General features: G+C 41.3%; 1 protein-coding gene across 5 annotated transcripts in view; it reads right to left on the reverse strand.

Moving 5' to 3' along the window:
• The window catches only part of ZNF169 (zinc finger protein 169), a 165,297-nt gene that overhangs the window by 53,219 nt on the left and 98,541 nt on the right, over positions 1 to 13,537 (reverse strand). For all 5 annotated transcript variants that reach the window (XM_073878213.1, XM_073878215.1, XM_073878212.1 and 2 more), the window contains one exon: positions 1,572 to 1,658. Coding sequence is in view for 2 of the 5 variants with exons in the window: in XM_073878212.1 (XP_073734313.1) it covers positions 1,572 to 1,604 (33 nt within the window). In the remaining 3 variants the exon portion in view is untranslated. The remainder of the gene's footprint in view (positions 1 to 1,571; positions 1,659 to 13,537) is intronic.

Here is a 13,537-nt window from a genome sequence, read left to right on the forward strand (position 1 = left end):
TCCACCATATGAGTCCAGTATTAAGATCAAGTTCAGATCTTCTTGTAAAAAAATTCTACACTTGATATGACAGGCAATCAAAAACTGAATATAACCGACACTATTTTGTGTAACTGATATAAGCAACACAAAAGTATCCCACCTGGGATGTATTTAGGTGGTTAGTAAATGTTAATTTTATCCAATTATGTAAAACTCACATCCTGCCTAATCTTAGGGATTAGAAAATCATTCCTTTAGGACATATATTCACTCAGTTACAGCTGACCTTTGATCAACACAGGGGTTAGGGCTGCCAACCCACCATACAGTCAAAAATCTGTGTATAACTTTTCACTCCCCAAAAACTTAATAGCCCACAATTAACCAGAAACTTCACTGATAACATAAAGTCAGTGAACATATATTTTGTATGCTATGTATTACACACTATATTCTTAAAATAAAGCTAGAGAAAAAAAGGTATTATTAAGAAATTCATGAGGAAAATACATTTATAGTACTGTCCCATATTTACTGAAAAAAAATCCATACATAAATGGACCCACACAGTTCAAATTCATGTTGTTCAAGGATCAGCTATACTGTTTATTTCCTAATCCTTGATTTCAACATGGCAAATCCTTCTCAAAAATCCTTCAAAATCCAGTTTCAAAATCCCAAGTTCAAGCCCACAGTCCTCAACCTAGCTTTCCAGATTCTGGCTGAACTGTCCATCCAGGCTCAGAGCAGGTGAAAGCAAAGCCTTCAGGGGCCAAGAAAATAATAAGTGAGTGAATCAGACTCCTCAGCCTATTCTCAGAGAAGTTGGCAATCCAGACCTTCAGACATAATCTTCCAATTTCTAAGTGTGGAAAACTCATTTAAATATAAAGTACAGGGGGCGCCTGGGTGGCTCATTCAGTTAAGCATCTGCCTTCGAGCCCTGTGTTGGGCTCTCTGCTCAGCAGGGAGTCTGCTTCTCCCTTTCCTTCTGTGCTTTCTCTCACTCGCTCTGTCTCTCAAGTAAAATGTAATCTTAAATATATATATACAGCACAGGACTGGCCAAACTAAATGTATCCACAAGTTACACACAAGCAGACAACAGGTCAGCATCCTCACCACTACACAGAGAAAACTGATGTGACCAAAGGCCACTGGCTGCTCCAAGCTTTCCATATGGTGAGGGACAGCCTGCCAGTCACCCAGTTTCTGAGATGCACTAGACTTCCTGTCACACTCCTACTGGAAGTTCTTCAACTTCCCAAGTCCATCAGGGGCAGCTCAGGCAGCTCTGTAAAGAGCTTTCTCCTAAAAGCCTTCCTTCACTTTTTTAGGCCTTGGGGAATTACTGGGCACATAAGCATGAATGTCCTGTATTTGTATTTTAACTGTGTTGACTACAGTTCACTACTTGGTGAATGCCTAAGTCATGAATGGAACAGAGGAGTCTAAGAAAAGACTGGGTAAAATGGGCCACACCTCCAAACTCAGGGCTAGATATGACCTAACACCACGAGGGCAGCTCTAGGACAAGGAAAGGCAATGAGTCCATCCTGCAAGAGCTAGGAAAAAACTTAAGGACTCACCTCATCCCTGGTTGTCAGGAGCCCTGGGGCCATATTCCTGGTCAGCTGCGTGCTCTTCCTAGAGAAGAGTCAAGTTGCAGGGCAGAGCTGGGGAAAGAGAACAGAAGTAAGGGGGCGCTTGGAAGAAGTACCCTTCCATTAGCCTCCCAGTACAGCATGGGTGAGTGGAGATAAGGAAGGCAGGTTGCAGGGGGCATCAGAGCTGCCCATTCTTAACCAGTGCCCAAAAAAAAAAAAAAAAAGGCCCCCAGAGACAGATCAGCAACAGGCTGTCTCAATCCCCAGTTGAGAATTGAAGCCTTCAGCCCCCTGAAGGTAGACGAGACTTTTCTCACTGTGGGGACTCTATTAAGAGGGAAAGGGCCTCAGAGTACCCAAAGGAGGGCACTCACACTGAGAGCCAAAGTCACCTCTCAGAGGGAAACAGAAACTCCCCATCCACATCTGCCCTGAAGCCAAAGGACAAGTCCCAGGAAATCCAAACAGAAAGAGTGCTACAGGTCTCCAAAAGAATGTAGATTTTGGGGGGGAGGGTTTGAAGCAGGGTGGGTGCCATCATTGTGGCTGCCCCATCACTTAAATGTCCAAGACTGAGTTCCCAAGATTTTAAATGTGATTTGAGATTTAAGGCGCAGTCAGCAAATGGCACAGGTCTTCGACAAGCCAATGTCATGAAGAAATTAAGAAGGGAGACTTTCAAGGGCACCTGGGTGGCTCAGTCGTTAAGCATCTGCCTTCGGCTCAGATCATGATCCCAGGGTCCTGGGAGTGAGCCCCACATCGGGCTCCCTGCTCCACAGGAAGCCTGCTTTTCTCTCTCCCACTCCCCCCTGCTTGTGTTCCCTCTCTCGCTGTGTCTCTGTCAAATAAATAAATACAAAATAAAAAGGAGGAGAGACTTTCCTTAACACAAAGACTAGATAACCATTCTTCAGATGTGAGTATACGCTTCGCACAAATGAACTAGAAAGTATTTTGGGGATTACAAAGGACAATTCAAGATGAACTGGGTGTTACAGAACTATTGTGAACACTGTTAGTTCTGATCATGATATTCTGCACATTGGGAAAACAAGTTATTATTAAGAAATGGTGAAGTACTGAGGGGTAAAATGACATATGTGTAATCATTTTAAAATGTGAAACTTTCAATAAGTTAACAGCATAAAAAAAGAGAGAGCACTTGTGGAATAAAAAGGGGCTTTAGAGACCCAGCAACCAAATGCAACGTGTGGACACTGTTTTAGCAGTTTTGAGCAATCCAGGAAATAAGAACACTGGCTGGATGTTAGAGAACAGTAAAGAAGTAACATTAATTTTGTCAGGCTCAGGTTAGGAACAAGCTGTGCTGACAGCCTCTGCAGATAACTATGGGTGTGCTTAAACAAAGAGTGGAAAAGCTACCACTCATATACCCTGCTTAGTGCTGAGAAAGCAGATGCTGACCCTGAAGAACAAGAACAAAGCAAGGATGTCCCCTCTCACCTCTCCTTTGAACATCACACTGGAAGTACTAGTTAATATAAGAAGATAAGAAAAAAAATAAAAGGTACACAGATGGGGAAGGAAGAAACAATACCATCTTTGTCTGCAGATGACCCGATTGACTAATGTAGAAAATACCAAAGATTCAACAAGAAATTTCTGACACTAACAAATGGGTATACCAAAGCTGTAGGATACAAGGTTAATATACAAAAATCAATTGCTGGGGCACCTGGGTGCCTCAGTCAGTTAAGTGTCTGCCTTCAGCTCAGGTCATGATCCCAGGGTCTTGGGATGGAGCCCCACATCAGGCTCCCTGCTCAGCAGAAAGCCTGCCTCTCCCTCTCCCTCTGCTGCTCTGAGCCAGAGTAACAATATATAATTTGGACAAAAGCAAGACCCATCTATATGTTGTCTACAAGAGCCTCATTTCAGAATGAAAGACACATGCAGACTGAAAGTTAAGGGATGGAAAGGCACTTACTATGCAAACAGAAATAAGAGAGCCAGAGTAGCAATATATAAATTGGACAAAATAGACTGGACACTATATAATCATAAAGGGAACAATCCAACAAAAAGATATAATTTTAAATATTTGTGACCCAACATGGGAGCACCTAAATACATAAAGCAGCTAATAATAACATGTGCTCTCTCTCTAATAAATAAAATCTTAAAAAAAAAAAATAAGGCCATGACTTTCAAAAGCAGAAAATATAGCTGAGTTTCCTAACACAGAGAAACAGACAAGAGTTAGACAAAATGAAGAGACAAAGGAATATGTCCCACATGAAAGAACAGAAAAAAATCACAGCAAAAGAGCTAACCTAAATGGTAATAAGTAATATGCCTCATAGAGAATTTAAAGTAATGGTCATAAAAATACTCACTGGCCTTGAGAAAAGATTGGAGGACCTCAATGAGACCCTTAACAGAGATAGAAAACATAAAAAAAACTAATCAGAGATGAAGAACTTAATAACTGAAATTAAAAATACACCAGAGGGAATAAATAGTAGACTAGAGGAAGCAGAAGAATAAATCAATGACCTAGAGGACAGAGGGATGGAAAGCAATCAAGCTGAACAGGAAAGAGAAAAAATAGTGATAAAAAAATGAAAACAGACTTAGAAAACTCAGCAGCACCATCAAGAGTAGTAACATTTGCATTATAGGGATCCCAGAAGAAGAGAGAGAAAAGGGAGCAGAAATTTATTTGAAGAAATAATGGCTGAAAACTTCCTGAATCTGGGGGAGGAAACAGAAATCCAGATCCAGGAGGCACAGAGAATTTCCCACAAAATAAACCCAAGGAGGTCCACACCAAAACACATAGTAATTAAAATGGCAAAAAGCAGTGATAGAGAATTTTAAAGCATCAAGAGAAAAGAAAACAATTACATATAAGGAAACCCCATAAGGCTATCAGCTGATTTTTCAGCAGAAACTCTGAGGCCAGAGACAGTGGCATGTTATATTCAAAGTGCTGAAAGGAAAAAATCTGCAACTAAGAATACTCTATCTAGCAAGGTTATCATTCAGAATAAGGAGCAATAAAGAGTTTACCAGACAGAGGCGCCTGGGTGGCTCAGTTGGTTAAGCGACTGCCTTCAGCTCAGGTCATGATCCTGGAGTCCCGGGATCAAGTCCTGCATTGGGCTCCCTGCTTAGCAGGGAGTCTGCTTCTTCCGCTGACCCTCACCCCTCTCATTCTCTCTCTCTCCATCATTCTCTCTCTCTCTCTCTCTCAAAAATAAGTCAAATTAAAAAATATATATATTTTAAAGAGTTTACCAAACAAAAGTTAAAGAAATTCATGACCACTAAACCGGCCCTACAAGAAATGTTAAAGGGGACTTTATGAGTGAAAACAAAAGACCATAAGCAGAAGTGAGAAAAGCAGGAAGCACAAAAGCAGTAAAAATTAAGTATATTTATAAAAAATCAGCCAAGAGAGGGGCACCTGGGTGGCTCAGTTGGTTGAGCATCCAACTCTTGATTTCAGCTCAGGTCATGAGATTGGGTCCTGCATCGGATCTTGCACTCAGTGCAGAGTCTGCCTGTCCCTCTCCCTCTGCTCCTCCCCCCACTGGCGCAATCTCTCTCACTCTCTCTCAAATAAATAAAAATAAAGTATTTAAAAAACATCAGTCAAGGGGCACCTGGGTGGCTCATTTGGTTAAGCAACTGCCTTTGGCTCAGGTCATGATCCTGGAGTCCCAGGATCGAGTCCTGCATCAGGCTCCCTGCTCGGCGAGGGGCCTGCTTCTCCCTCTAACCCTCCCCGCTCTCATGTACTCTCTCTCTCTCATTCTCACTCTCTCAAAATAAATAAATAAATCTTTAAAAAAAAATCAGTCAAGGGATTCACAAAATAAAAGGATGTAAGGTATGACACCATATACCTAAAACATGGCAGGAAGAGGAAAAAAGAATGGGCTCAAACTTAAGTGACCATCAACTTACATCAAAAACTAATGATGTATTATAAGTTGAATAATTGAACATAATAAAAATAAACAAAATAAACTGCTATATACATAAAACATTATCTATAAGCCTAATAGTAATCACAAATGAAAAGCAAATAACAGATAAGCAAAAAACAAAGAGAAAGTAATCCAAGTATATCACTAAAGAAAGCCAACAAACTGTTAAAGAGACAAAAAGAAAAAAGGAACAGATAAGCACTACAAAAACACCGTAAAAGTAACAAAATGGCAATAAATACATACTTAATAATAATCACCTTGTATGTAAATGCGCTAAATATAACAATCAAAAGACACAGGGTGCCATTATGGATAAAAAAGCAAGACCCATCTATATGTTGTCCACAGAGCCTCACTTCAGAACCAAAGACACATGGAGACTGAAAGTTAAGGGATGGAAAGGCACTTATTATGCAAATGGAAATAAGAGAGCCAGAGTAGCAATATATACACTGGAGAAAATAGATTGGACACTATATAATCATAAAGGGAACAATCCAACAAAAAGATATAATAATTTTAAATATTTGTGACCCCCACATGGGAGCACCCAAATACATAAAGCAGCTAATAATAAACATAAAGAAAATAATCAATAGTAATAAAATAACAGTAGGGGACCTTAACACCCCACCTATATCAACAGATAGATCATCCAAACAGAAAATCAACAAGGAATCAGTGGCTTTGAATGACACATTTGGCCAGATGGCTCTAGCAGATATATTCAGAACACTCCAACCTAAAACAGAATACACATTCTTTTCAAGTGCACATGGAACAGTCTCCAAAAGAAATCACGTTAGGCCACAAAACAAGTCTCAACAAATTCAAGAAGATCAAAATCATACCATGCATCTTTTCAGACCACAACGCTATGAAACTAGAAATCAACCACAAGAAAAAATCTGGAACGAGCACAAATACATGGAGGTTAAATAACATGCTACTAAATAATGAATGGGTCCACCAGGAAATCAAAGAAGAAATAAAAAAATAAATGGAAATAAGTGAAAATAAAAACACAATGGTTCAAACTTTGGGAAACAGCAAAGGTGGTCCTAAGAGGGAATTACATAGCAATATAGGCCTACTTCAAGAAGCAAGAAAAATCTCAAGTAAACAAACCTTACCTTACACCTAAGGGAGCTAGAAAAAGAACAAACAAAACCCAAAGCCTGTAGAAGTAAAGAAATAATAAAGATTAGAGCAGAAATAAATGAAATAGAAGCTACAAAACCAAACCAAACAAGCAAAAACCCAATAGGACAGATCAATGAAACCAGCATCTGGTTCCTTGGAAAAAAAAAAAATCAATAAAGTTGATAAAAAGTAGACTGCTCAAAAAAAAAAAAAAAGCAGAGTAGACTCAAATAAAATCAGAAAGAGAGAAAGAACTGACACCACAGAAATTAGGATTAAAAGAGAATATTATGAAAAATCATTTGCCAAGAAATTGGACAACCCAGAAGAACTGGACAAATTCCTAGAAACATACAGCCTCCCAAAACTGAAGCATGAAGAAATAGAAAATTTGAACATTGTGATTACCAACAGTGAAACTGAATCACTAATTAAAAACCTCCCAACCAACAAAAGTCCAGGACCGAATTCTACCAAACATTTAAAGGACAGTAAATAACTATTCTTCTCAAACTATTCCAAAAAATAGAAGAGGAAGGAAGCTTCCAAAATCATTTTTGAGGCCAAATTTACCCTGATACCAAAACCAGATAAACACACCCCCCCAAAAAAAGAGATCTAGAGACCAGTATCTCTAATGAACATAGATGCAAAAACTCTCAAAAAATATTGGCAAACCAAATCCAACAATACATTACAAAAATCATTCACAATAATTAAGTGGAATTTATTCCTGGGCTGCAGAGGTGGTTCAGTATTCACAAATCAATCGACATAATATATCACATCAAGAGAAAGCACAAAAACCATACGATCATCTCAATAGATGCAAAAAAAAAAAAAAAGCATCTGACAAAGAACGACATCCATTCATGATAAAAACCCTGATCAATACAGGTTCAGAGGGAACATACCTCAGCATAATAAAGGCCATATATGAAAAACCCACAGCTAACATCATACTTAATAGTGAAAAACTGAAAGCTTTTCCCCTAAGATAAAAAATAAGACAAGGATGTCTACCCTCACCACTTTTATTCAACATGATACTGAAAGTCCTAGCCACAGCAATTGGACAAGAAATAATAGGCATCCAAATTGGTAAGGAAGAAGTAAAACCTGCACTACTTGAGGATGACACGAGACTATATATAGAAAACCCTAAAGACTCCACAAAAAAATTAAAATAAATAAATAAATAAACCACTAATGGTACTGATAAGTGAATTCAGTATGGTTACAGGTTACAAAATCAATATACAGAAATCCGTTGCATTGCATTTCTATACACTAATAACAAAGTAACAGAAAGAGAAATTAAGAAAACAATCCCATTTACAATTGCCAGAAAAATAATAAAACCTAAAGAATAAACTAAACTAAGGAGGTAAAAAGCCTGTACTCTGACAACTATAAAACACTGATGAAATTGAAGACGACACAAATGGGAATATATTCCATGCTTACTGATCAGAAGAACAATCATTGTTAAAATGTCCACACTACCCAAAGCAATCTACAGATTTAATGCAATGCCTATGAAAATACCAAGAGCTTTTTTTCACAGAACTAGAATAATCCTAAAATTTGTACGGAACCACACAAAAAAACAAAAAAAAAAACAAAAAAAATTACCCAGAAATAGCCAAAGCAATCTTAAGAAAGAACAAAAATAGAGGTATCACAATCCCAGATTTCAAGATGTACTACAAAGCTGTAGTAATCAAAACAGCATTGTACTGGCACAAAGACAGACACATAGATCAACAGAACAGAAAAGAACAACCAGAAATAAACCCATGACTAATGGTCAATTATCTTCGACAAAGCAGGAAAGAATATCCAATGGAAAAAGTCTCTTCAACAAATGGTGTTGGGAAAATGCCAGCTACACATGAAAGAATCCTACAGGACCACTCTCTTACACCATACACAAAATAAACTCAAAATGGATTAAGAACCTAAATGTGAGACCTGAAACCGAAAAATCCTGTAAGAGAGCACCAGCAGTAATTTCTCTGGCATCAGCCAGAGCAACATTTTTCTAGATCTGTCTCCTGACACAAGGGAAACAAAAACAAAAATAAACTATTAGGACTACATCAAAATAAAAAGCTTCTGCACAGCAAAGGAAACAATCAACAAACTTAAAAGACAACCTACTGGATGGGAATATATTGGCAAGTGACATATGCAATAAAGGCTTAGAATGCAAAATATATAAAGAATTTATACAATACCACCAAAAAACCCCCAAATTATCCAATTAAAAATAGGCAGAAGAACAGAGAGTTCTCCAAAGACAACAGACACACGAAAAGATGCTCGACATCACTGATCATCAGGGAAATACAAATCAAAACCACAACGAAATACCACCCCACACCTGTCAGAATGGCTAAAATAAAAAATACAGAAAACAACAAGTATTGAAGAGGATGTGGGAAAAAAGGAACCCTCTTGTACTGTTAGTGGGAATGCAAACTGGTGCAGCCACTGTGGAAAACAATATGGAGGTCCTTCAAAAAAATAAAAACAGAACAGTAATTTCACTATTTGGTATTTACCCAAAGAATATGAAAACACTAACTTGAACAGATATATGTACCCCTATGTTTACTGCAGCATTATTTACAATAGCAAAGATATGGAAGCAACCTAATTATCCAATGATAGATGAATGGATAAAGAAGATTTGATACACACACGAAAATGGAATTACTTAGCCATAAAAAAGAATGAAATCTTGTCATTTACAACATGAATGGATCTAGAGAGTATAATGCTAAGTGAAATAAGTCAGTCAGAAAAAGACATATACCATATGATTTCACTTGTATGTGGAATTTAAGAAACAAATGAACAAAGGAAAAAAGAGACCATAAAGCAGACTCTTAACTATAGAGAACAAAGTGATGATTACCAGAGAAGAGGTGGGTGGGGAGCTGGGTGAAATACGTGAAGAGGGTTAACAATACACTTATCCTGATCAGCACTGAGTAATGTATAGAATTGCTGAATCACTACACTGTACACCTGAAACTAATATAACACTGATGTTAACTGTACTAGAATTTAAAAAAGAGAAAAGGCCTCAAAATGGATTAAACACCTAAATGTGAAACCTGAAACTATAAAATTCCTAAAAGAAAACAGTCAGTAATTTCTTTGACATCAACTGTCACAGCATTTTCCTAAATATGCCTCCTCAGGGAGGCCTGGGTGGCTCAGTTGGTTAAGTGTCTGCCTTTGGCTCAGGTCATGATCCCAGGGTCCTGGGATCAAGTCCCGCACTGGGCTCCTTGCTCAGCGGTGAGCCTGCTTCTCCCTCTGCCTGCCGCTCCCCCTCCTTGAGCTCTCTCTCTGACAAATAAATAAATAAAATCTTAAAAAAATATATGCCTCCTCAAGCAAAAGAAACAAAAGCAGTAATAAACTATTCAGACCACATCAAAATAAAAAGCTTCTGCTCAGTATAGGAAACCATCAACAAAACAAAAAGAAAACCTCTACTGAATGGGAGAAGATATTTGCAAACTATATCTCCAATAAGTGGTTAATATCCAAAATATATAAAGAATTTATACAACTCAACACCAAAAAACATTTTTTAAAATTGGCAGAAGACCTGAATAGACATTTTTCCAAAGAAGACATACAGATGGCAACAGACACATGAAAAGATGCTCAGCATCACTCATCATCAGGGAAATGCAAATTAAAACTACAATGAAATATCACTTCACACCATTCAGAATGGCTAGTATTAAAAAGACAATAAATAACAAGTGTTGTCAAGGGTATGATGAAAAAAGAACCTTCACACACTTGGTGGGAATGTAAAATGACACATTGGTACAACCACTGTGTAAAATAGTATGGAGTTTCCTAGGAAACTTAAAAATAGAACTACCATATGATCCAGTTATTTCACTACTGGGTATTTACCCAAAGAAAATGAAAATGCCAATTCAAAAAGATACATGGATCCTTATGTTTATTACAGCTTTATCTACAATAGTGAACATATGAAAGCAACCTGAGTGTCCATCAATAGATGAATGAAGAACAAAAAACAAAACTCCTAAATAGAGAGAACAAAATGGTGGCTGTCAGAGTGGAGGTGTTGGATATATGGGCAAAATAGAAAAAAGGGATTAAGAGGTACAAACTTGGGGTGCCTGGGTGGCTCAGTTGGTTAAGCAACTGCCTTTGGCTCAGGTTATGACCTTGGAGTCCCGGGATCGAGTCCCACATCGGGCTCCCTGCTCAGCAGGAAGTCTGCTTCTCCCTCTGACCCTCCCCCCTCTTGTGTTCTCTCTCTGGTTCTCTCTCTAATAAATAAATGAAATCTTTAAAAAAAAAAAAGAGGTACAAACTTCCAGTTTTAAAATAAATAAGTCACGGAGATGAAAAGTACAGCATAGGGAATATAGTCAATGATATTGTAATAACATTGTATAGTGACATTTGGTGACTACACTTATCGTGGTAAGCAATGAGTAATGTATAGAATTGTTGAGTCAATATATTGTACATGAACTAATATTAACATTGCATGTTAATTATAATAAAAAATTCTAATAAAAATATTTTTAAAAATTCTTTATTCATAAGAGATGCATACTGAAGTATCCACAAGTAAAATGATATCTGGGATTTGCTGCAAAATACTTCAGCAGAGAAAACCAAAAAGGAAGACGAAGAGCAGAATGGTGACAACTGCTGAAGCCAAGTGAGGGGGTACAGAGATGTTCTTTCAATATTCTTGCTACATGTGGCTCTATTTGTAAAATTTCCACAATAAATTTTAAATTGAATAACCCCATCTCCCTCCACACCCCTCAAAATAAGGAAAGTAGAAAAAACTCTAAAGGGTGGGGATATGCCGACTGCAAACACTGGATGGTCTGATTCCTGTTAATGTCCTTAGGGGCTGAGACCAAGGATCAGGAGAAAATGAATGTTTTTTTAATCAGCATTAGATGTATGAGACAATCTTTAAAAATAGAGCACCTCTTTTTAAATTTTCATCAACTTTGAAAGTGAAAGAAGAACAGCTAGCTCCAAGGTAAAAGTCATTTAATCCCCTTCTGCACCATTTACCGTTCTACAAAATGAAAATTCTACCACCTAATGTGCAAGATGGCTGAGGAAATAAAAATGTGGCCAATACAAGACTACTGTTCTCAAACCAGCATTTCTCCCCATCTTTGTTTTGCCAGCACTGCCGAAGCCCTGAGAATACAGAGTGAATGTATGGAGAGGTTGAAAAGCTGAATGAAGGCAGAGAAACGTGCCCCAGGAGGACACCTGTGCAGGAATGTGTCCTTTCAAGAATAGGCCAGGCTTCCTGGGAATCCCTCTGCAGCTCTGAGCCCCACAGGGAATATTACACACACAGCGAGGTTGACGCCACAAGAACACAAGGAAGTGGTGCCCACCTGAGATGGGCTGCCAGGCCCTTAAGAGTTCTCCCCTCCGTAACAGGCAGTTCTCCTTGGGTGTGGAGGGCGAGGGCAGATTGCTCCAGGGCCCACCTGGGCACACACCAGAAGCAGTTCCCACCTCGGCAGTCTCTCCTGCCCAGAAGTCAGGCTGGAGACCTGCCAGGCTGCAGCTGGGTGCCACTGCACGAAGGCATCAGAACCAGGCAGGGAAGAGATGGACCTCCTCACGAACAGTCAGGGTGTGACTTTAGTGCAAACCTGCTCTGAATTCAGGCTGACACCCAGTGTATTAATCCTCTACATGCCCACGGGGCTCAGTAAACACACACAGGAACGTTATTCGTCACTCGGTACAGGTCAGACACAAGTTTTAACTCTTTCCATGCTCACACCAGCTCCAGGAGGGTCAGTACCTTGCTCAGGACGAGTCCGTGAGAAGGGGGCAGGGCGGGATTTGAACTCTCCCGACGGGACAATGCGGGGGGCCCCCTGGCCGAGGGGGAGGGGGTGTCTCCCACGGCAGGCCTGGCACAGGCCCCTTGGACAGAGGCATGTCCGCTCGGGGTAGCCGACTGGGGGAGAAAGGACAGGTAGGGCTCCCACTGATCACGGGTGAATCGGAGTGATGAACCCACGAACCTCACGGCGACTTCTGGGTACGCTGGGGTTTCATTTTCGTAAGGAGAGTTAAAAGTAAGGCCTTAAGCGCGCAGGTCTTCCCCTCCACGGCCTCTCCCACCGCCGGTAATTCAGGCCTTCAGCCAGCAGCCCGTGCCGCGCCCGGCGCACTCCACTCCGCTCGCGCCGCCGCAAGCTCCGGGAAGGGCCCCCACGGTCGAGGCGGCAGACCGCAGCCGCAGGCGCCCACGTGGACCCAGCGACGCCGCACGCACCCCGGGGAGGTCTGACTTCGCCGCGCCCTTCGGCGCCCTCCGGGGTCCGCGGGCCTGAGGCCACTGACCCGAGTCTCTCGCCCCGGCTGCTCCCGCCAGAGGCAAAGCTGGCTGTTCGCCCGAGGCCGGTCTTCCCCGCCAAGATCTGGGCGCGTGGGGCCAAGCGGCGCCCGCATCGCCGCGTGCCGCTCCGGGACCGACGCCGAGACCCCAGCCCCACCGCGCAGAGCGCGCCGAGCTCCCGCCACAGCCCCGCCGGAAAAGCCATACCTCCGGGAACCCGCGGCCACAGCGAACCAGCCCCGCTCGCCTCCGCCGCGCCGCCCGCCCCGCTGTCCCCTGCCCCGCTGTCCCCCGCCCCGCTGCCCTCCGCCGCGCCCCCCGCCCCGCTCCCCTCCGCCGCGCCCCCCAGCCCCGCTCGCCTCCGCCGCGCCCCCCAGGGTAGCGCAGTCCGGCGCCCCGGCCCCCCCCCCCCCCCCGCCCCCCGGCCCGCCGCCCCC

Source organism: Callorhinus ursinus, unplaced genomic scaffold, assembly GCF_003265705.2.
Source record: "Callorhinus ursinus isolate GAN/ISIS: 27379988/994484 unplaced genomic scaffold, GSC_fseal_2.0 scaffold28, whole genome shotgun sequence".
Lineage (NCBI taxonomy): Eukaryota > Metazoa > Chordata > Mammalia > Carnivora > Otariidae > Callorhinus > Callorhinus ursinus.